Genomic DNA, 25,186 nt, shown 5'->3' on the forward strand with positions numbered 1-25,186 from the left:
TTTACTGGTTTAACTTTCCACCTAGAAGAAAACAAACATTCATCACAGATGTATGTAACGATTAGACAATCAAAAACTGGTTTACATTTAAGTGACCACAATTGGGACCAAATTCTGGAACTGTTCCAAAATGTAATCGACATGCTTCAGAAGCCTGGAGGGCTGTTGAGAAGAGAAAGGAAAATGCCCTGCCTCGACTTTTATTGCTCTATTAAGGTATAAATACAATGTTTTTTTAATAAGTAGGAGAGAGGTATGTTTACATTCCAGTGGTGCCCTGGCTGGCATCTTCATCCTGTAAACTAATAAGAATTGAACACAAAGTAAGAGCTATACATGGAATCAACAGGAAGACCACCAAAAAAAAAAAAAAAAAATCACAAACAATGCATAATTCAGAGGTGGCTGATTGATGAATGCCAAAAAAGGCATTGATCTTCAAAAAGGTTAATTACAACCGGATGACTAACACAATTCATGTTAATATATTTAGATAACACGAACATTTTTAGGTCAGCATAGCTTGATGAAGTTTCACCCTACAGAACGCAGAAATAGCTGAAGGAGTCTCTGATTCATTAGGTATTACACTGGAGAAGGAGCTCCCGGGAGACTGAAGAAGGCAGATAAAATAACTTCAAAAAAGTGGACTCAGATTTATACACCAGTCTGGCCAATTTAAATTCCAAGAAAGATATGCAAACATTAAGCAGTTTTATAAACCACTGAAAATAATAAGATGATAAACCAGTCATAATTGGTTTGTCACATGTAGCTAATCCAATTTCCCCATTTCATCAGGATATTCTCATAAGCTAACTAGTGAACTGTTGCATAGCCCAACTTACTACATAGAGTATGCCCAAGACAGATTCAGAACAGTTATCAGTGATTTCTCCTCAAAGGGGAGGATAATTTAAATGGACACCCACAGCAGTTTACCTGCAGTCCACTTCCATACACTATTTTAACTGATGATGTATGTATGATGGAACATAACACACTGAAATATTGCAGATGACATCAAGTTAAGTGCGGCTGGAAGTCCATTTACAGATAAAAATCAAAATTCACAATATTAGTAAGTTGGAGATGATTCAGAAATCAACAAGATGAAATTCAGTAACACACATACTTAAAGTGAAATCAAATGCAGAAATCACAAAGTGTAAAGTAATTGGTTGGCTAAAACGCACGTAGAAAAGGATATAGGAACTATAACAGACCACAGACTGAACAGTGAACAGCAGTCAGTATGGTGACTATCAAAAAAAGTAAAGTGTCATTCTAGAATATATTAACATGACTGTTACATACCGAGTTATGGTTATATCCTATGTTATACATAAAGTGGCCATGAGAAAAGCCTCATGTTTTTGTAGTACTCTATTGAGTTTTGGCCACTACAAGAATGGAGAAGAGACCAGAAAAAAAATACAAGGCTTGCAAAAATGTCTGAGGTAAGGCTTAAGGCCTGAAAGAAGAAAACTAAGGAAAGAAAACAGATGTGTGTGTGATGTAATGTTATATATAGGCAGTGACCAATTTTACACTGTGCTAAAATAGAGTAACTAGTTACTAGTTTCATTTGCAGGAAAAATGATTCAGAAGACAAAGAAAGGAAAGTTATAAGATAAGCTATCTTCGAAGTTAGTTACGTAAAGAAAATGAGTATTTCTTCTCTTAAAGTCAATTTAGCGTTTACTTAAAAGTCAGTGTGACAGATCTTTGCCTCTTTAATATTGCCTTAGAGCAAGGGACTGGACCGAAGCTGCCTTGCAGTCCTTCAGTTTGGTATTTCTGCGATTTCTGTAACAGAATTCCATTTATTGCTGTGTTCATTCCATACTGCAAATGAAACCATCTGGTTTTGGAGAAGTGTCTTCTTCACGCTTCTCAACTAGCGCTTGACACACTCAAGTCAGAAAATCCTTCAGCTGCTCCTCTTTCCTTCCCTTGGAAATTTAACGTGTTAAATTTACACCAATGTTATTACTGTCCAAGTCAGTTTCGTGACCACATCAGCAGGTGCTGTCTTGCATTCCAACAATTGATTTCACCAGCTGTTAATTCTTGGTTTAAATCACTGCTCTTCAATTTTATTTACTATTTTAATCTGAGAAACTGTTAACAGGAACTCCACTGTATTTGGGGTTTTTTTAGGCAAAACAAGAAATGACAAACGAACTGACATACCTACTTTGGATCGAAAAGGGTCACAAAGGTCAAAAGCTTACACTGGATGACTTGTGCATGGCCAAAGATAGAGAACATTTTCATAGCTGTGCATATGAGTCATGAATTCTGTAATCCATAACTTTACCAGAGGTAAGACTGCTCAGCAGCTCTATCAATCATTACAAGTTTAGCAAGTGAGTTTGGGGAAAGAAGTTAAGCTTTCAATTTCTTCAATATTTTCATTCATTAAGATTTTACAATCTAAATTTTCTTCTTCGCTTTTTAAGAAGAGAAAAACAGATTAATCAAGTAGAACTCTTGCAGTATTCACACTTACCGTCATTGTAGTCTTGTTGATGATATGAAATATGGTATCTTCGGGGATAAGTCCCCCCCTTTCCAAATTTCTCAAATATTGGGATATCATACTCTACTAGAAAATAAAGATATACATTTCAAAATTTAAAAAGTGGCAAAAGCATATTAAATTAATCAGTTTGGTATTACAAACTTAAATATGGGGAACATATCAGAGGATATGCTTCAAGCTGGAGCATCAGAGCAAAAAAGATTATAGAACAAAAGCCACAAATCTAACAAACCATACGAAATAAAAGGACATTCAGCCAAAACTGCCGAAGGATCAAGAATTCAATAGCTCAAGTGGTTTGTAACCTCTTGCTTAAAAGAATGTCAGAGGACTGCAGCATGCCTAATTACTCCAGTTTTAAAAATAGTTTCTAGAGGAATTCTGGGAAATTACAGTTCACCAGGAAAATTGGCAGAAACTATTACAAAGAATAAAATTTAAAGATGCATAAATATAAAAAATTGGCAAATGAGTCAACACAGCTTGAATTACTAAAACACATTCAATAGGTCCTCTTAAAAATTATTAAAGGAGGAAAGTATTCATAAGATAAAGGGAAAAGTCCCTTATGCATAAATAAGTAGTTGGATCAGTACATAAGATGGGAGTAAATGGTCAACAGTTCCACAGGAATCTGGGCTACAACTCATGCAGTTTAATTATGCATGAATTCTCTGGACAGAGCAATGAATAGTGACGTGACAAAATCATTTGGAGAAATAAAGAACAGAAGAATTACAGAAAGCCCTTAAGAGTTTATGTGACTGGATGTTAAATGGCAGAGAAAAGTGTGAAGGACTGTGATAGAGAGTTCCAATAAAGCAGCAGCTGAACTCTCTGTATTGGCTAAGCGGCAAATTAAATGCTATAAATCATTAAGATACACTGAACGAAGCTTTGGTCTACTCCATTCCAAAGGATTTAGTAAAACTGGAAAAGATTTAGAAGTACAGAGATGATCAAAGATACAAAATTGCTTCTCCATAAGGAATGTAGGCCTCTATAGACTAGAAAAGCAATAGCTCAAAGGGAGACAAAGAGGTCTATAAAAAAAAAAATCACAAAGGGCGTACTTCTTTATAAAACACAAGAAGTTGCACAACTTCTTGTCACAACATACTGTTGATACTGAAAAAGTTTATACAAGTTGAAATAAGGACTGAAAAAATTTGTGGAAGGAAAAAAAAATCCATCACATCACAGAAAAGCATCTTGCATTTGCAGAACCCTTAAGTCATACACGACTAGGAATATATCCTGAGGAAGGAATATTACACACTCCTCTATGGAAGCCTGGTACTGGTTGTGGGAGGAGAAAAGACTAGGCTGGATGGACATTTTTTTCTGACTCTATACTATTCTGTTTTTGTTACACATCAGATCATAAGAATAAATATTGAATATGGAATTAATGATTGCTGTCTATCCCATTGTTAAAATACCAGAGCATCCCACAGGAAAAACCCCCGAAAAAATATTGCAGAATCATCTTATTAGAAAAGTAACTGTAATAAACAAACACAAGTAAACTAGATTAAGATTACCAAAGGCAAACTAATTTCTGACATTTCCAACTTTTTTGGTATTTCTCTCTGCCACTTAAATGATTCTTATACATAGTTTTAGTTTTATTTTGATTTCAAAGTGGTGCAATCTGTTAAGCACTCTAGAATCCTTAAAAGAAGAAACACACCATCACACAGTTATCTGGATAAAGTTTCATAAAATAAAAAGAAGCTTTAAAGTATATAATAGACCAAAACCCACAAAACACCCCAGATTCACTGGAAGCTAATTATTGTTCAACAGCAAAATTCTGTAGTGAGGGATGTCCACGAGAGACACTTCAAAGCACTTTCAAGGTTACCCATTGCACTTCGTATCCTGAACCATGCACAACAACTTGGATTCAAGCCAGACTATTGTATGAAAACAACATTAGCGGTGACAGTTAATTTATAGGCACAGCAGACAGTTCTCCTTCATCCTTTCACTTTGCAGCGCTTTCAATTACAGAAGCCATGAGCACTTCAAAGTGATACTCATTTCACACAGGAGAAAATGAAGGCTCTGTGTACTGGTTTTGGCTGGGATAGAGTTAATTTTCTTCATAGTAGCTGGTCTAGTGCTATGTTTTGGATTTGTGACCAAAACAGTATTGATAACACAGGGATGTTTTAGTTACTGCTGAGCAGTGCTGACACAGAGTCAAGGCTTTTTTTATTTCTCACACCACCCCACCAGCTAGTAGGCTGGTGGCGCACAAGAAGTTGGGTAGGGACACAGCCAGGACAGCTGACGCCAGCTGATCAAAGGAATATCCCATACCATACGAGGTTGTGCTCAGCAATAAAATCTGGGAGAAAGAAGGAGGAAGGGAGGACATTCAGAGTGATGGCATTTGTCTTCCCAGGTAACCATTACACATGATGGAACCCTGCTTTCCCGGAGATGGCTGAACACCTGCCTGCCGAAGGGAAGGAGTGAATGAATTCCTTGTTTTGCTTTGCTTGCATACACAGCTTTACCTTTTAAACTGTCTTTATCTCAACCCACGAGTTTTCTCACTTTTACCCTTCCAATTCTCTCCCCCATCCCACTGCGGGTGAGTGAGCGAGCGGCTGCGTAGTGCTTAGTTGCCAGCTGGGGTTAAACAACTCTCAAAACTAAATAAATTAACCAAAGTTATGCTCCAACTTAGAGATGGATAGTACAGTCCAGTTTAACAAACTGATGCGTGCCCCTATCCACTGCGTCATTTGTTCTTTTCAGAGAAGCAGATAAGTTATACTACGCACACTGACAGTGGCGTTACACACGATAATCTAGAAGAAAACATTTGGAAGATCTTATATTTCATTCTATCTTTTACTGTGTGCATTTGGATTAGATTTTGTTGCTTTGTTTTCTCCTACCATATTAAGTTTGTGCAATATAATACCTCTCAATGTGAACTTCTCTTCTAAGCTCTATTATTTGCAAGAGGAAGAGTTTTGGAAAGCTAGTACGTCCAGTGATTTTTGCCTACCTGAGAATTCTTGATGATTATCTGGATAGCTCTGTGCTCTTGGCATCCGAGATTTGGGATAGTTGTCTCTGGAAGTGTAAAAACATACAACATCTAAAACCTGCTGTTAATCTAGTACTTAAACATTTAATCTTACCGTCTCACAATTCTTTATGACTGATGAAAAGTTATTGCTATACAAGTTGCTGCACCAGTTTACAAATGCGGAACCCAATTTTGAAAATCAAATCTAATAGGTATCAAAAACAATTCAAGATCAGTATCAATGGAAAAGTTTGCTTATTGAGCTTAACGTAGTAAGAAAGCAACAGACTCTGTTAATGAGCAATGCTATTAGTAAAAACATGAATTATCACAAGTAAAGCCACAAAGGAGCACTGTTACGTTTAACACCTTTATGGCTAAACACAAAGGTTTATAGACTGGCAAAATCTCTTACACAGCCTAAAAAAACTCTTGAGGAAATTTAACCAAAGAAATGCAGAACCTTTTAACATCTCAAAATATTTCCTCTTCTCTCCATGAAAATCATAGGATTAAGAGAGCAACTTTACTGAGTTATAGAATGATGAATTTTTTGGTGCTTACATGATCCCATTGTTTCTTACCTACAGTTGGTATGTAACTCCCAGCCACCAAAAGGAATGGATGGGATTGCCAGTCAGAGCAACCGATTACAGTATTATTTCCATAAACATACCAAAACAATGTCCTCCTTTTTCTGGTAAGAATTTCTCTAATGGATAACAGAAGCTAAATGGAGACACAAAACCTACATCTTTGTAGGAAATATTTGAATGGAAGAAAAAAAAAAAAAAGGAAAACAAACTAAGTAGCCGTGACAAATGAAATAAATAAAAAAACAGCCAAAAGAAGTTTTGGAGAAAAAACATGAGTCAAATTAAGATTGCTTTTATTTCCCCTTCTTCCACTCACCCCTACCCCACAAAAAAATAAAAATTTGGCATTTGGTAGAATTTCTATCCTCTGTAGCTACATTAAACACTGGGTGTATAACCTATCACACTCCAACCACAAAATACTTTTCATGTCTCTTGTTTTCTTGCTTGTGAAATGAAGACTTATTATTTAACTCAAAAATGTATTTGTTAGACCAAATGTATTTGTGTCCTCAAATCACATTCTCAAATGAAATGGTACTATGGAATACTATAGCACTGATTAATTGCCACTGGCAATGATTTCCAACTTTTTACCTTTCTACCAATTAAATAAAATATTTAATTAGCAGTATTATTTGTATAGCCGTTCGAAATAAACGAGTAGCCCATCTGAGCAACATAAGACCCAAGGTTATTTGCCTGACCAACCATAAGCCAGACCGGAGCATGTTCTGTTTGGCTTACCTGGTGGCTGAGAAACTGTGGACAGTGACCCTCTCAGAACACATGAATCTCCTAACAGATCAATCAAAATAGATCTCCAGACCCACCACAGTACACGCTGCCTCTCCCTAACTGACAGGTTTAAACAAGGAAAAATAAGTGGAAAGTCTGCAATGGGAACAAGGGGAGAAGAATGGACAGTAATTGCAAAGAAAATGAGGGGACTGTCTGTTGAAGTCTTTAAATGATTCTACCCTCTTTCTTGACCCTCAACCTTGGAAAAGGGAAGCTTACTTCATATAGCAGTACCTAAGAAATGTAAATTTCATGGGGCTGCTCACTGCCAGGGAATATACTTCACATATATGTGAGACTGGAAAAATTTAGTAAAAGTCGTTTTTGTAGGATCTGAAGTCTAAATGTTTGTCTTTCAAATGCAAATTGTAAAAAAAAAAGCTACTTCTATTTTCTGTGCATTAGTAAACAATTAAGTTTCAGTAAGCTTTTATAAGTGTTCTATAACTTACAGAGGAATTTCTGGAAGAAGTTTAGTAATAGCTGTCGCTGGAGAGTTATATGTTACAACTGATACATTATGCAATCTAGTAAAGATAAATAATGAACTTAAGCAATTCTTACCCATCTAGAGGGCTGTCAAGTGAGGGACAGCTTCCCGAGCCAGAGTTGTCAGGACTGCTCAAAGACAATGGATCCAGCATCTAATAAATAACAAGCAGAGAAAGACCAACAAGTTCAGTTTTTTGTTTTTAAAATGTTTGAAGGTTTCTGCTTTGAAATGCCTAATAAAAAACAAAACCAAACCAGAAATATTAATTACCAAAGAAAAAGTTAGCTGTCATAGTTGAACCTGCATTACATTCTTTTTCCTCAAATGATTCTGTGATTTTTCTCACACCTAACTAGAATATAGTTAAGGTATTTAATCATGCTTTGTACCTAACAAGTTGTACTGCTACATTCTTCCTGTATACACCATTGTCTCTTAACATTGTATCAATATCTGCATGAGTAGCTTAACAGAATAACAAAAATAAGGCCTGTAAAGGATAAAAAGCTGAGACAGTTTAAAAAAAAAGTGGGTTTTGCCATCAAAGAAAAAAAATCTCAAATATGACACAGATCGCGATTAACACAATTTACATAATCTCTGTAGTGGTTTAAGTTTGGCCAACTAGAAGTCACAGAAAACAGCTAAAACCAAATACTGTAAAAAGCTTTTAAACATTTATCTCTAGTTAGGACTCCAACCAAGTTACACAGAATTTTAAATAGAACTGAAGAGAAAAATGGAAGGAGAAAGAGAGAAAACACATAAAATTTATAAACACTCTCCCTTCTCACCCAACCCAAAATCCTGTTTCAAATAAAATAAACTTTCATCTGAAACTGGAGTTTACAAAAACACCAAAGGCAGATTTTTTTCCTAAAACACTTCTGACGACCTAGGAATCAGTGCTGATAAGCTGTGTGAAATCTGCCATGTATCAGTTTGAAGAAGTCATAAAACTATCTCAGCCAGATCTATTATATAATGAAAATAAACATCAACACTTTCTCTGTTGCTCGAATTCTAATCAAGAAAAAAAGAAATGGATTGATAGTAAAGAGCATCCTCCTGACTACCATCTATTTCTATTGGCTGACATTCATTTCATTGATCTCGCACTACCACCCTTAAAGTCCTAAGTATGATGACAGGCAAATATCGCTCCCTTCTCTTTTACAGTAAAGAGATCTAAAATGTTTTACAGATTTGTTTTTCAAAAGAAGTGGAAACATAATCTAAATTTTGAATTATTGAACGTTACCATTTTACCAGCCTGCCTCTCAAAAACAGTGGGAAGCTCATCTGTTGTCTTAAAATGAGCTCCTTCCTGAAGTAAAATTTGTTTTGGTATATAATATAACATCTGTTATTTTCTATGAATTGGACGCCAGTCTTGTGCTGTAAATTTAGCAGTTGCCCCTCCAATTTTTATGGTCTGTGCTGCATCTTAAAGGTCCTGGGCACATACTTTGCCAAGCACCAATCAAGGACTTTGTGTCCAGAAAGTGAATTTGCACTCTGCAAACTCAGACACTTAAATTAACTCTGTATCAGGGAGGACAACATTTATCACAGGTTCAGCAATTATATTCCTCTTTTCTCATGCTGAGCAGTGGGTCCTGAAAGGGAAAAAAGCCCATCTGCTGTCAGATTAATTACCTCTATAACAATGCAGTATGGTCCAACTGGCAGACCATGGCCCGCTTCCTCTACGAAGAGAGGATGGGTTGAATGGAAGTGTGGGGTCTGCTGTCAGAGTGTGAATAGCTGTGCTCAGGCAGATCAACAGGAGAGCAGAGCAGAGCCCTCCACTCCCAAATTACCTTCTTGTCTTTGTGGGGCAGGTGTGACAGATGTAGGCAGCATGGTCAACACTTGCCAAGGTGATATGGCAACTTAGGGGGAAGGGGGCAATGTTGTGAGTTCCCAACACCCCAATCTGGCCTGCAAGGCTGCTTAGGTTGAACTAACCTGGCTTCCTATGAAAGTAAAATTCCTGTATTTAAACCCTGCTGACAGCTTACACAGCAATGCGTACATGACAGGTTACCTGTTCCTTGAATACTCTGGAGTGAACGGACATACTAGGCCTCAGACCTCATCTGTCTGTTTGACCAGTCAGTGACCAAAAATTACTTTGCCTAGGCCAAAAGTAATCATTTCACTGAATGCATCCAGGCCTGGGCTGGATCTGACCACATAGCTATGATAATGAATAGCACCCTGGTCTGGAAATTAGGAGATTCAGTCTCTATTCCCAGCTCAGTCATTAAAATTGTGCAACAAATTGCACAATCTCTTTGCCTCTATTTTTATTCTATCATCTGTCTCTCATTTAGTCAGCTTATAAAAACCATTGCCTCTTGCCATTTGTGAATACAGTGCCAATGTCAACAAGAACTTGAAGTGATTTGGGTATACAGTATTATTTTTTTTCCTCCTTAAAATATCTCTTTCTCCATTGCCAATTCTGTGAGCCATTACATTCCTCCACCTTTTCCTGCTGTTTTTAAGGGCAATTTTGATATTCAGAGCACAGGATTTTTATTCGTGCTAAGCGTGCCGATATCCCACACCAATAATGCAAGTGAATAAGGAGAACAAAATAGCATATAGTTGTGACACACACACCCCTGAAAACGTGACTGTGAAAGTATTTCAGAGCTTATTTATACCAGGCCCATCACCACCCCCTTGCCTCTACCCCAACACAGTATAAACTGATTCCAAATAACTCTGACAGATCCAAACTTTTCTTTAAAATCTCCTTTGATTACCTGGGAAAGTTGTAAAACTGTCTTGCTTACATATCCTTCTAATTAAAATGAAGGTTTTTGTGCTTTCTAATGTAGACATCTCTTGCTGTAATTTATACCTATCACTACCTCACTCAACTATCATGGAAATTAAGAATATTATCTTTCTCCTTGTAGCAACATATTTAAATAATTGAAGAGACTTAGAGAAAAAACAGGTTCTACAAGACTAGATAACCACAGTTATTTTAACCTTCTCTCACAGATCATGTTTTCTAGGGTCATCATCATTTTTTTTTAAGCTGTTCTTTCTATCAATTCCATATCCTTCTTGAACAGCAGTATTTCATAAATCAACCTAACAAAAGCTTTAATTTTAATAAGACACACACGTACCTGATCCATACTTTCTGGAATGAATTCACCCTCACTGTTGATACTGGTGAAGGACCCATTTCGGGCCACCTGATGCAGCTCATCTGGAATGTATCCTGGGGGAGGTGAACTCCGATCACGAGTATTAGAACCTTTTGAAAGAAAAGGGCTAGTCAGAGTCTCTTCACTAACCCAGAATCCAGGGGCTTTATTCAAATGCTTCATAGGCACTGAGCCTGCCTGGATCACTTCTTGCTTTAGAGATTCCCCAAATGCCCGTGCAATACAAGACTTACATATAGCATTTAAAATCTGTAATCCAGGAACTATGAAAAATTCAGGGCAGGGTTGCCTCAATGGCATTAAAAAGAATTTTCATTATACAGGAACAGAAATATAATTTGCCCACACATCTAGCTGGGTAAATTTCTTCCTTTGAAACAAAACAAAAATCCAAACCCTTCCACCCATGTCAACTAATCCTTTCCAACTCTTGAAAATTTCAGTTTTTCTTTGTAGTATACTAACATCTGCAAGAACATGAATACCTCTGTTCATAATAAATGCATAATAAATTAAATTGCCTGAAAAATTATTCATTAAACTCTCTAGTTTCATAATTAAATTTGGAAGTTAACCACACCAACTTTAGAACATGAATAGGCAAAAAGATTATATCAATGCCAAAATAAGTATCTTAAATGTTCACACATTAAGATTAAAAAAAATGGGAGTCCTAAATTGAGCAAGGAAACTCACCGCCATATAAACAAACAGATTTTTCAGTAACTCATTCCTGTATCTGAAAATAAAGGGGAGTACTAACATCAAATTTCTAGGATACCCATCAGTTACCTCAAATAATTCTACATAGGTTTATTTACTTGTCATTTTTTTTGTTAATTTTCTGTACTATATATATATATATTTAAACCACTGGTGACTTCAAATTCAAAATCCACTCTCCTGAGTGCAAACTCTACAGTATGACAAGTCATTGATGAATAAGAAATTCAAAGAGTCTGTGTTGAGAACAAGATATTCACAAAGAGACTATTACAAAAGAAAAGTTTTTACAATTAAAGCTATTGAAATATGTATCTTACCTATTACAGACATCCGCCTTTTTCTGTCTGTCACACCAAACACTGTATTATCTAAGTCTTCCAATGAGGGCAAGTGTTCCACTTTATTTACACTGGGTGACTGAAAATGCGTACATATTACAAACTGCAATTATTACTTCATACTCCTGACAATGAAAATACTTTGCAAACTTTTAAAGGCTTTGTGCAACACATTCCTTTTTTCAAGCAGTTGAAAAGAAGCTTGTCAATTTATATCAAAATTAATCTATTTTAGTAGCTCATTCTTAATATTTAAAAAAATAATTTTCAATATGTACTAGTATACAAATCCTATCAATATCATGGCTGTGGTGTGATAGATAATACCAAAATAGCTCAGTAATTAGCCTATAGTCCACTGCTACTGTTTGCTACAACAAACATTTAATTTACAATAAAGGAGTGTCACCAGCATATGACTTAAAGAACAGTTCCAAATAGCTACAGTTACGTGAAATTCTATGTGGTTCTCAAATTTGTATCACATCATCATCCTATTAAGGAACATTTTTGTAGCACTGTAGGGAAGGCATACAAAGAGAGAGGAACAGTATCTAGGAAAAAGTTAAAACCGAGTCAATACAAAATGGTAATACATGCTTAAACTGAACTGAAGAAGCAATCAGTAATATTTTGAATTGGAAAAATGTCATCTTTAGGAAAAGATACAAATTATACTTCAATATAAAAACTGAGAAAAAAGACATTTAGCATGTCAACTCATACCTGTGTATTTCCATGTATTACAAGTAATATCTTGAGACTTTTCATATGAACACTACGGTCAAGCAGTTCAACAGCTTTGTCCAGGTCATCCTGTGTGGTTAATGGAATTAAAAGCTACAAAGAGGGGGAAAAAAAAATTAAAAGATGTCTCAAACAGGACACAAGAAAGAAATGAGGAAGTCAAGTGCAGAGAAACAAATAAACTGATGCTGTCTTTCCTTTCATTCCAAACAACTTGAAAATAAAATTTATTGAACGATGCCTCAAGTTACCACCAAAATGTCTGCAGTTCAACCTTAACTCTTCCTTCAGATGCCTTCAGTAGGTACAGCATGGTAGAACAAGTCTTCACAATGAAGGAGCAACCATTTTACACATGTACAACTTAATATCTTACAAGTTTCAGAGAAACATGTGCAACAGTGTCAGTGTATTTCCAACACCTAAATTAATGCAAGTCTATAAGATAAATAGAAAAATGTGCTTTATGCTCTATATAATAGGACTTATTTTTATCTCACAATATTACAACTATATTTATTTGAAGTCGTATTACTAACAGAATTTCTCCATTGAATAACAGAATTTGTTAAGGAAGTTATCAGGCATGATGTGATCCACATGGAACAACTGTAGTCCTCACTAGAATCTCCTTAGATCTAATTAATCACAATTAACTTGGCATACATATATCTTTAGAACAGAAAATGATATGCCGTTAAAGTACACTTGGGATCTGAGTTCTGTAACCATTAAAATTGGGCTTATGTTTCAGGAGTGTAAATTACAACTTCTGCTTGTAACAAAGGAACAGCGCAATATAGATTTTTTAAAAGCTACTCTACTGGTAAACAGTCTCAGTGACGCTCAAATACAACATCAGTTGACATACAATACTTCTATACAAAAAGAAATGAAAATGAGGGATGAAGGTCTTGATAAAATGAAGAGTACGGTCATTTGTTAAGTTGCAGTTTTAATGTTAATGACAGGTTATTACCATCACATTTCTGAAAGGTGATGGGATGATTCGCCAACTAGTGCAGAAGATGACAAGCAGAGAACCTGCTCAAATGCCTGAAAATCTATCAGAGAAAGGAGCTGAGGCTAAAGCATCACGAATGGCCATTTCTTCTGACCTTCCTAATCTCCAAAAGCTTTTGTAGGAAATCTTCATTTTGAGGATCAGTTTCACAGAAGTACCTGGTAAGGTAATGAGTAACCAACAAACAGCAGTAACAGGCATTTTCTTCTGCAAAGATGCAGATTAGATACAGCAATTATGTTGTGCATAACCAAGCACACAAATAATCCTACATACGCTTTGCTGACTCAAGGCAAAAAAACAGAACTCCTAAGAATGGATCCTGCATCTGTAAATATATTTCCTATTAAGAATTCCATCTCTACTGCTAAAGGAAAGCTGGAAGTAATCTTGATCAGGCGTAAGTGGCTTGACAGCCCTACCACTGTTCCCAAGAAATCTTTGTGAACCAGCCACTTTAAGAGGAGCAACAGTTAAGCCTAGTTTTCCAATCCAAACATTACTAAATGCAACATTCTAGCAATTACCTAACAAGATTAATCCTTAAAGAAAAAAGTGTACAAGAAAGGATAAATGTTATTTCAAATTCACAAACATGACAAAGCTCAATGCAGTGAAGAGTATCCCAAAGTCAAGCAACAGGACTGTGGCAGAACAGGAAGACAATTTACCCATTCTTGATCAAGTCTGAGACATGATTTATTAAGGTATGACTCTTCTCATAAAACATTTCATGCTTCTCCTGCCTATCCTAATTTAGACAAGCCTTACATATTTGAGAACACGCACATTAGTAATCTGCGGTTTTGTCACGGGAGTAAGTTTTGTCACAGGAGTGGTTCTCACTGCTTATGAGAGCAAATTTCAGCCTTAAAATAATCAATGTACAAGTCACTGAGAATTTAGAAGACACAGAATATTACCTCATTATTGCTGTAATGTAAATCCATAGTCTGTCCAAAAGCAACTTTAGCTTTAGCTGCAAGATCTTCAAGTTTAACAGGCCTTGGTAATTGCAGGATCCTGAAACACAATTTAAGTTATAAAGAATTTTTGTCCATTACTTATGAAAATCTGGCAACGCGTTGCTGATGATCAACTAATATCACTTAAGAGCGATCTTAGAATTAAATTTATTACTAAAAAGACCACGAGGCTATGCTTTATTCACTGTCCTCCTGTCCTGGTTTCGGCAGGGATAGAGTTGATTTCCTTCCTGGTGGCTGGTACAGTGCTGTGTTTTGGAGTTAGGGTGAGAACAATGTTGATAACACACTGATGTTTTAGTTGTTGCTAAGCAGTGCTTACACTAGTCAAGGACTTTTCAGCTTCCCATGCTCTACCGACTGAGAAGGCTGGAGGTGCACAAGAAGCTGGGAGGGGGCACAGCCAGGACAGCTGGCCCAAACTGGCCAAAGGGATATCCCATACCATGTGACATCATGCTCAGTATATAAAGCTGGGGGAAGAAGAAGGAAGGGGGGGACGTTTGGAGTGATGGTGTTTGTCTTCCCAAGTAACCGTTACGCGTGATGGAGCCCTGCTTTCCTGGAGATGGCTGAACACCTGCCTGCCGATGGGAAGGAGTGAATGAATTCCTTGTTTTGCTTTGCTTGTGTGCGCGGCTTTTGCTTTACCTATTAAACTGTTTTTATCTCAACCCACGAGTTTTCTCACTTTTACCCTTCCAATTCTCTCCCCCATCCCACCATGGGGGAGTGAGCGAGCAGCTGCGTGGTGCTCAGTTGCCGGCTGAGGTTAAACCACGACACCTCCATATTTTGAGTCATTAAAAAAAGACAGAAAAGCAGTGAAGAAGTTATAAGGGATAATCACACATAAAATTAGATCTCATTATGACTATTTTACTTGCTTGCATATGGCTTCTTTCTTAGCTTAATGCTTCGCATGCCTCCATTCCAGAGGCAAATTCTTAGAAACTTCTAAAAACTTTTCTACTTCAGAAAACTAAGACAATGGAGTACCATAGGCTGACAAGCGTTAAGTATCAGAAAGGAATTACTCTACAGTAATTCCCATTTTTTGGAAATCCAGTCGATTACCTCATCTGAGGAATGTAACTAAATGTCACCATCTTTACCATAATGAATTACACACTCAAACTGCTGAGTCCATCACTAACTGTGCTTCAAGTGTGCTCCTGTAAGAATGGTGCAGTTGTAGGTCAACAACTCAGATTTTCCTTTAACTGAATGTCTCGTCAAACCAAATAACCCAAAATGCCTGTACCTGACCTTTTGCTACAGAAAACTATTATTTGAGACATACCACCATTAAACAACAAAAAAAAGTTTTTAGAAGTGACTAAACTAGTGAGGTACATTCAATTCACATTCAAAAAAGAAACAGCACTCAAATTTTACGAAGCAGAAAAATTAGCAAAGAATAACTGTCTCTTTTTTCAGTGTTTCAATTGGTATCCTGGTTACGGAACAATATTTCTCACTGAAATGAGGCTAGAAGCCAGGCCACTTCAAATTAAAAATTATTTTGAAAAATAAAATCGTGAAAAAAACCAAAACAAACTCAACACCAATTCTCACTGTAGTTAACGATTTGTTTAGCAAGCCTGGAACTCTGCCCATCACAGTGCACGTTCCTTGGTACAGAGTGCCACATTCACTACCAAAAGAAACTCTTGGAATCACTTCTTTTTTCCACTTCCCTTTTTAAAAAGTAGTGAGAAAGCCATTGCATAACTTATCTTTCTTGCATCACTTCATTAATTTATCTTTAGATCTACGTGCTCAGGCAACAGAAGTATTGTAACTCATGCTGAGCAATGAGCCTGGGCTGCCCAGTATGCCTGGGCAAGCAGGCTCAAGTTACTTGGGACGGTCTGAAACAGAGCGAGGCCCATCAGCATAAAAGCTTGGGAAAGGTATCTTTCCACACACTTACCTTATGCTTGTATTCATATTGCATTGATTAACTTAGTCCACTGTGAAAGTGAATTAAGATAAACTGCAAAAATGCACTGCCCGTGCAGACTGGCAGCGAGTAAACAGTTCTCTCTTAAATTTCATGTTTCCACTTATTTCACAAGAAATTGCTAGGTAGAAGAGTCCTTAATTTTCAAAGCTTTTGAAAAGACTTATTTCCTCCAAATTACTTATAGCACTCAACCATGCACTGCTACATGTGACGTTCAGAAAAGTGATAGAAAGCAGCTGAAGAAGGTTAATACCTAGGGAAATTACTGCTATCTTATTACCCCACATAAAGGGAGGGCACATACTGTAATCAGCATGGATACACACTGATCAATTGCACACCACAATAAGGACTGCCCAAAAGTAGCACAGGTTTCATTCTGAAGCAATCTTTACTTAAGGAATTTACCATTTCTATTGACAAATAGCATGACCAGGATATTACTTCCTGCTTCATTAAGTATTTTCAAAGATCTTATTCTATAACCATTTCTCTGTAGGTACTGCTTTCAGAAAGAGACAGACAAAATGAGTTGTCCACAAACCAGTTCTGCACGGAATTGTAGATCAACTTCTGTAAAAGCTTTTGAGCAGCCATCAGAGCAGAGAGATATAGAGGTAGATGTTTGTATACTTTAAGCATGTACATCATTCACCTCTCATACACCAAATGAAAATAAATTTTAACGGATTATTCAAAATTATCAATGAAAACAATCTAATTATAAAGTCTAATCAATTTTCCTATTACAGTTCTCAGATTGGTTCCTCCAAAGTACAATCCAACATTGAGCTTTAAGATCGAGGCTTCTTCCTCTGGGTGTTACAGTTACAATATGTTATCATGCATTTATTACACACATGATGCAGCAAAAAAATTATTTGCTGGTCTACTCATATTTGAGATTATGCTAACGATTTAAGTAGTTGTTCTAGACTACAAACATGTATCTGAAGGGTAAACAAATGAAGGATATTACATGGGACATAGATACAGTAAGATAATTCTGCATTTATGCATACTTAGAGCCCACATTTTAAACAGATTAATTCTTAAATTGTGTTCATATCAAAATAAAATTTAAGCTCAAAGCAAATACACTCAGATATCTGAAACACTAACAATTTATTTGAAACTTTATAATAGGAGGCCAACAAAATTCTATAAATAATTAAAAGACAAGACTGTTTCCTGTGTTCCCACCTTACCTTTTTTCACCTCGATGTTCAAATTTGACTCTAACATCATTCTGTAAGAAGAGAGATAAAAGAACCGCTATTAGTTTGTTACTACCTCCTTTAATGAAGGCCATGAAATCCCATTCAATAATCCTACACCAGAAGTAAAATCCTTAAGCAGTCCGTATTAATTTTCTGTCCTGTCTGATATACCAAGCATTTTAACAACCTACTTCAGCTGAGGTATCTGACAGAGGCTTAAAGTGTGTAAAAAATACAAAAAATTATTCTGAAGTACAACGAATGCTTCTGTAAGTAAACACATTATTGTCTATCAATATATTTGAATATTATAACAGATTCATGATTTCAAATTCAGCGTGGAACTGATTACCAAAGAATCCTCCATCATGAACAGGCAGGTAGACTTAGCTACCATAACAGGTTTTTATGTACACTTCAGAGCTGAGCGTTCCAAGCTTAAGAAACATATCTTGTTTCATAAGTATTACCATAGAAACCTAAATATGTAATTAAGCCAGCATTCACGCAATCGATTTCCCAATAACAAAGATACCTGTAAATATCTGCAGCTACATGGAAATAAAATTGTTTTACAATTTGATTCTTAAAATTATTATTTTGCATTAGCAACTATTGCAGGAAAAAAAAATGCATTCAACCACAGAGGTTATATCCAAATAACAATGTTGTATCTTCCAAAAGAATTACTTGATTCACAAGTGATTACTTTCAAAATTAACAAATTTAAACAGAATGACAAACATGTATTTCCCCCTTACCACATTATACTCAGAAATGGCTGAACTATTTTTCTTCTAACTTTCTAAACATGTATTATATTCAGATCATTTTGGATCATATATGCACATTACTTGAATGTCTAAAGTCACAGCTCAGAAGTGAGTTATATGACACTAGCACAGCACCGCTGTGTTATATACTGGACTCTTACAGCTTTTAAAGCACAGAATGAAAAAGATGTAGCCATCAGTTTTTGACAATTTAAGAGCCAAATATATTCAAATACTTTGATCTTTAACAGGTTAAAACAAGACTGCACAAAATGAAGTTTCATGAAATATTGGACTGTCAATTAAGGATCCAATCAAATAAACATACAGTTAATTCAATAGGGCTATTATAACAATTTGGGTAAAAATCCACATCCTCTCCTAATCTCTCCATATAGTAGTTCAAACCTATCAACTAAGTATTTACTACTATTCCATCTGTGTTCAGTATCTGCAGAAAAAAAAAAAAAAGAATTGAAAAGAACTCACATTTCCAACACACAAACAAACAAAAAATTGAGGCCAAAGATGCGGTAAAGGAGCTTAAGTACGTTTCTGCTGTCGCACTGACATTCTTTAGTATGACATAGCTGACAACTGGGCAATCTAGTATACCTGTAAAATTCATTCTAAAGCAGCATTCCAAATAAGAGATGCTAGCACTCCTTGATATTTTAAAACAGTCTAGTACCAATCAAGTAATAGTGACAACAACAATAATAATAAAAATCTACATACAGTGTCAAAACACCCCTATGATCTTCAATTTATCAGGATCGGAGTCATTTAAGCATACACTATGAACTGATCTGAAATGCCACCATTTCATTTTGCTGCTAATTTAAGACCACGAACAAAGAAAATAGCAGCACATGTGGGAGACTAATAGCTTATTCTGATATGCTCACTGGTCTGGCAAGAAAAATAATTATAGAAGTCACAGCAGGACATTCCATGTTCAGTAGGTTAGTAAGGATATTAAAAGATTACCTGTTTTTTAGGCGAAGATGACTTTGGTTTTCCTGTTTCTTGCTGGGGCAATACAGGACGACTGGCCTTATGAAGCACAGCCAAATCCTGCATGATTGAATTCAAAGCTTGCTGCTCATCTGCTCAGAGAAAAAGACAAGATAAGAGAAGTGTAAATGACTTACATTTGAAGTGCATTACTGTCTCATTTCACAATTAGGCAGGCATTATTCTAAAATCTAGAAGTCCATATTACACTTCAATACATAACTGCCAAACTAAAAAAAATTACTGCCATGTTGCAAACATTTTTATTTTATTTATCATTAACAGTGCCTAAGGAAATAAACAGCTTAATCAGTAAACACACTTAAATGGCAGGTTTAAAAAGCTGAAGTCATAGCAGAGATTGACAACTCTACAGAAATGCAGGCTGTACTAGTTAGAGAAGGGTGGGGGGAAAAAAAAGGGGGTTTATCTACTTTGTTTCAAATAAAGTCCATGAATGAGATGTTTGCTAGAAATCACACTCCCTCCCACCCCCAATTCGTAAAATAAAGAAAAAGAAAAGCAAGTACTTTTGAATCATTTTTCCTCTGTCCTGAACAGGTACGGCCATGCACATAGGAAGCATACACAAACTCCTAGAGGAACATCTCCACTGTTTGAGCATCTGCTGACAGCCCACAGAGTAATTTAAAACAAAAACAAAACACCACAGAACTTTTCCAGGACTGCAAATGTAGGGTTTTTCAGAGCTTACAGGAGTAATTCACAAAGAGAAACAGAAGCACTGAACCCAGGGGACAATTTAGGGGCAGGAGTGCTACGCAGCTTAGATTTCAGGTTCACACTAAATCCTAAATCCTGATGGATCTGCTGCAGCTGTGATGGCCTGAGGCCATGCTAGACAAGGTTTGCCCTGGAACTGGGATGCTCCTTTAGACATAAAAGCACTTAGGAGCTCAAAAGCCTGTACATCCATCACTAAGGGAAATTCATTTGTCACTAATATTTTGTATTAATTCCTTGCCACAGCAACAGTACTATACTCAACATGCATCTAGAATACTGGCTAACAACATTTATCTGCAAAGGTGTTGATTGTATGCCTTCACACTACTTCACAATGGATATGTTTGTTGAAGATTTCATTGTTAAGTGCTGTGATTTATAAAGAACGGTATTTCTGAAACACGGAACTGAGAAAAACCCCAGCATTAAAAAAAATCAGCAAACAAGCATTCCAGGTATTCAGCAATGATGAGAATTCCTTCACACTCCGTTCAAATATAACCCAATACATTTGTCATATCAGGAAATGATGGGATTTCAGTGTTCTAATTTAATAGATTCCTAACAGATGGTCTGAAAATGAGTAACTTTGATCATCACTCATGCTGTCATTATTCATAACTCTACTAAGATATGCAAATCTATAAAAGCAAGAATATTTGATGGCAGAACTGAAGGCATTCTTGCAGCTCAGTTATTCCTTTCTCACACTAAAACACACTTCAAAACTTGCCACAATTTAAAAAGTTAAACTATTTTATTGCTTTATAGCCTATTCTAGTGCTCAGCAATAAAAAAAAAAATATGTTCTTTTAGCAATTGGTTAGAGGAGGTTTAATTCCCAGCAGTCACTAGGTAGCATATTTCATACAAAGGAAACCCAAGCATTGTGGCAAAGCATCTAAAGTTTACTGAATATCCAATATGAATCAATAGTCATTTCTGTCACACAAAATGTTGGAGAATATCAGAAGTCTAAAGTGTGATGTATTCCTAGATTCAGCTACTTTATTATTAAACATGAGGTTAGGAAAAAAATAGCATAACAATAAAAGACAAACAAAAGAGATACAAAAACATGTGTGGTTTGGTTGGTTGGCTTGTTGGGATTTTTGAGAGTGAGCACTGATAAGTGATTACAATAAAAACATGGTCAACTTATTAAAATGCATGCACAACTTGAAAAATCAACATCAAATTTAAAGGAATACAAGTGTGCTACATATTTAGAAAAACACAGTTATACCATCGACACAGTCCTGGCTTTGCACTGCAATGACACAAGACAATATGATAAAATTCTCTAATACAGACTTTATGGTTTGTTTTTTTTTTTTTGCCAGTAGCCATTAGAATTTAGAGCACAGTAAATATTGCTCAGTACCCTAATACTATGAATCTCAACTTCCTATACTTGGATTTTTAAGTTACCACATAGTGAGGGAAAAGTGCTGTATTCCAATGGAAAAAAAACAGAAGTATTCTGAATACTAGCAAAGCAACTGAACACTGCCTTTCATGTAGATGTTACACTGGGTTACACAGCCAAAGCACACATTTCCTAGGAATGGTATTACATTAATGTTTTTTTGGTCTTCAATAGAAATGAAAAGTATCCAAATTAAATTTTTATATATATTACACACAGGACTTACCCATAATGGCAGTGAGCCTGAAAACTTGAACTTCAGGGAAATGGTTGCTTCATTAGCATTATTTTATTTCCTAAAACACAAAACCAAAAATACACAATTATTGAAGCTGTCAAAGCCATGTAAGACAGTCAACTCCTCATTGTTCATGGGCAGTTTTTCTAATATTCTACACATCAAATATGCATATAAACTACAAATGAGATTGCATATGTAGATACAACATGTGGAGAAAAGACATATTGTCCCCAAAGCCTCACTGGGCTCTGAGCAACATATATAGACTTTCAGAAGACACAAAGCCCGAACTAAATATTATTCTAGGCTTAAGCTGATTTTAGACTCTATCTACACCCCCAAATGATGATTAGTAGCTTAGTCAACCATAACGCTCTACTACATGGGATACGCACTACACCAGATTATTAAGAACTGATTCTTTTTCTACAGGTTCCTGTATCTGGTGTTCAAAGGTCTGTGTTCAGAACTACATATATATAGTTCATATATATAAAAATATATATGAAACTCACAGCGCAAATCAAGAGGCATCAGTGCCTACTCATTATATAAACTAGAAAACTTCAATTGGTAATTTTTTTCATCATAACTCAAGAACATTACACAGATATCCCAACACCCCTGAAAGCAAATGCCTCTGGAAGACAGTAGGTATTAACTTCTAATATACAATATAAAAGTTATCCAGAAAAGCAGAAACATACGGGGCACATTTATGAACAAACCCTGTCTATCACAATATCTTGAATGTCGACCAATTGAAAAAAAGAATAATTAAGGACCAATTAAAATAATCTTTCTCTAAGATGCTATTATGGAGCTTAACAGCAAAAAACTGAAGACGTATCCCTAAATAGACAATGAGATTTGTTGTAATACAGGCTACCACAGGAAGAATTCAGAATTTTTAATACAAGATCATAGAAGAAAACTCTCTAATTTCTTAAGCGGTCACTGCGACCAAGTAGGGAGAGCCTATTCCCTCCTCCCTGTTCCTGGCTGCAGTGGACCATCCATCCTTCTGACTGAGAGCCAAGAGATCTACCTTACTCTGATAAAACAGATTATATCCCTTCAAGTTCATTCAAGGAGCTACACCAACAGAGTATGACTCATTCTTTTTTCTTTTTAAAACAGAATTTGTTTTCTCATGGTTTAGTTCCTTACCAGTGTCAAATGACCCCTGATGCCAGCACAGGGCCACCTGTAGGAGTACATGGCTGAGAACAGAGGGGAGGTGGGCTAGCTCTTTCAGCCCCAGCCAGTCAGGCTTCCTTGCTTGAATATTATCCCCATTTTCTAGCTAACAACAAATTAATTACAATTTTCCAAAGGATTTCTGAGCATCTTCAGTTAGGCATCTAAGAGTTTCTGGCATCATGTCTCTTACATACTCATTTCATGAAAACAGCCTTTTTAAGCAGCATTCATTTCACCAGTAGAACTAGAAAGCTTCAAGTACTTCTGGCATATTTTTCAGAAAGAAATTTGGACTTGAGAGCCATATAAAGCTCTCTGCTGTATACTGCCTTTTACCTGCATATCAGATGACTCATCTACTATTTCCTATTTCAAGCTCCATAATAACCAAGAAGAGATGAGGCTTTTAAAGAAGATCCAGAGGTCCCACTCTGCAATCAGAAATCAGCCCAGTTGAGAGAGCACGCAAGAGCACATTAGAACTAAAATAAAGCTGAAAATATGATTCAAGTGTATTCAGAGTTACATGCTCCCAAGTCTATGGGAGTCTATGGACAGCCTCAAAACAGTACCTGAAACAGCTTCCAAGTGTTGTGGGAAAGAAACTCCTGTCTAGTGCTTTGTAAAGTATTAAAGCCTGCAAGAGCATAAGTATATCTGGCCTGGGCTGCCCACGGTCTCAAGATGCAACCCCAGCTTTTACTACTGACATGGTCTCTAGCCTCTTGATGCCACCACAGGGGGAGACAGAAAAATCTATTTCAAAAAAATTAAAAAAGAAAAAGCTTCTGTTGCTCCATAACAGAAAAGGAAAACCGTGAAGATACAAAAGAAAGGGATTTGTACTAATCTTCAGAGAGGAAAACAGGGGCTGAATTTTCATTTATTTGCCGAATGATAGTAGCCAAGATCACTCAAAATAAGGACAGAATCTTTGGGCCTTGCTCTCACAGAAGATGCCAGGAGATCTGGTTTACTTAGTGAACTGGGATTACCTTTATAGCCTTAAATAACACAACTAACTTTCTTCCCCATGTCTGATTCTTTGCATCTTTTGCATCCCTAAGAGTCAAAAAAGCAAAACAGAGCATATATTCCATTATTTCCTACGCTATGTTTTTTTGTATCAGCAGTAGTCTTGGGGGATCTTCCAAAGATTTATTCACTGAAGTGCTTACAAAACTTTTTTTTAATTCTGTATTTGATCCAACTGTCTTAAAATGAGAGCTAGTGTCATTTTCATAAAATGTCTGATTTAATTAGCTGTCTTAATACATTAAACAAAAAAAAGTGTTTCATGACTTTGGATGAAGTACTTTTGTAATACTTCCTTGTAAGCATTTCAAAGAAATACAAAAGTTCTGTGAGGCATTTTATATCTTCTGCCACACTTTAAGAAAACAAGAACAAGTTGTATCTCCAAACAAAAACACCCCAGATGTTCTTCCTCAACCTAGCTGAAATAACCAAACTTGGAAGCTCAAGATATTTGAGCTACAGGGCTCATATAGGGCAGGCAAGCTGAAGATGATGAAACATCTTAGGAAACATCTTCTGCAAGTTCCTCCAGCTACAAGAATTCATTCTTTAGTATTAATCTGTGGCATCTCTCATCAGAAGAACATAAGCTAATGAGTGAGCATCCACTTCTTTTCCCTTCCACTTCCTTCTTATTCCTTAGAAGGAAAAAAAAGCCTAAAAAAATAAATTTCTCTGAATAACTTAGGGACTTCTCACCTTATCATCCCTTTTAACCAAAATTATTTCCGTTCAAACATAAAGTATAATCACCAACTAAACAAGTCTTTGTGTTAGCATTTAGTGTCACTTCAAAAATAAGCTAACAACATTAAAATTTCAATTAAAGAGGTGACCCACATCAAACTTTATGAACACTTCACCTTTGTGAATTGAGAAAACACTTCTGTTTTTAACTGCTCATTTTTGCAATGGACTATAACAACAGGGTGGTGGTGGGGAGAGAGTAAAAACAAGCTGACAAAAATCAAGATTTTTTTAATACAAAAAAATATACATTCAGTAGAAAAGGAAAAAAGCATACCCTAATCCATGGTTACAAGG

General features: G+C 36.1%; 1 protein-coding gene across 1 annotated transcript in view; it reads right to left on the reverse strand.

Annotated features, from left to right (window-relative positions):
• MAP3K2 (mitogen-activated protein kinase kinase kinase 2) overlaps positions 1 to 21,965 on the reverse strand; it is a 31,188-nt gene extending 9,223 nt beyond the window's left edge. The window contains exons 1-10 of the mRNA XM_009323537.1: positions 21,887 to 21,965; positions 19,458 to 19,576; positions 17,683 to 17,723; positions 14,443 to 14,542; positions 12,475 to 12,588; positions 11,728 to 11,827; positions 10,643 to 10,773; positions 7,562 to 7,641; positions 5,577 to 5,644; positions 2,516 to 2,611 (exon numbers count right to left, since the gene is read on the reverse strand). Of these exons, the coding sequence (XP_009321812.1) occupies positions 2,516 to 2,611; positions 5,577 to 5,644; positions 7,562 to 7,641; positions 10,643 to 10,773; positions 11,728 to 11,827; positions 12,475 to 12,588; positions 14,443 to 14,542; positions 17,683 to 17,723; positions 19,458 to 19,576; positions 21,887 to 21,890 (853 nt within the window). The 5' untranslated portion in view covers positions 21,891 to 21,965. The remainder of the gene's footprint in view (positions 1 to 2,515; positions 2,612 to 5,576; positions 5,645 to 7,561; positions 7,642 to 10,642; positions 10,774 to 11,727; positions 11,828 to 12,474; positions 12,589 to 14,442; positions 14,543 to 17,682; positions 17,724 to 19,457; positions 19,577 to 21,886) is intronic.
• Between the last annotated feature and the right edge of the window lie 3,221 nt (positions 21,966 to 25,186).

The sequence above is a fragment of the Pygoscelis adeliae genome, unplaced genomic scaffold (genome assembly GCF_000699105.1).
Source record: "Pygoscelis adeliae isolate BGI_AS28 unplaced genomic scaffold, ASM69910v1 Scaffold664, whole genome shotgun sequence".
In the NCBI taxonomy this organism is placed as follows: Eukaryota; Metazoa; Chordata; class Aves; order Sphenisciformes; family Spheniscidae; genus Pygoscelis; species Pygoscelis adeliae.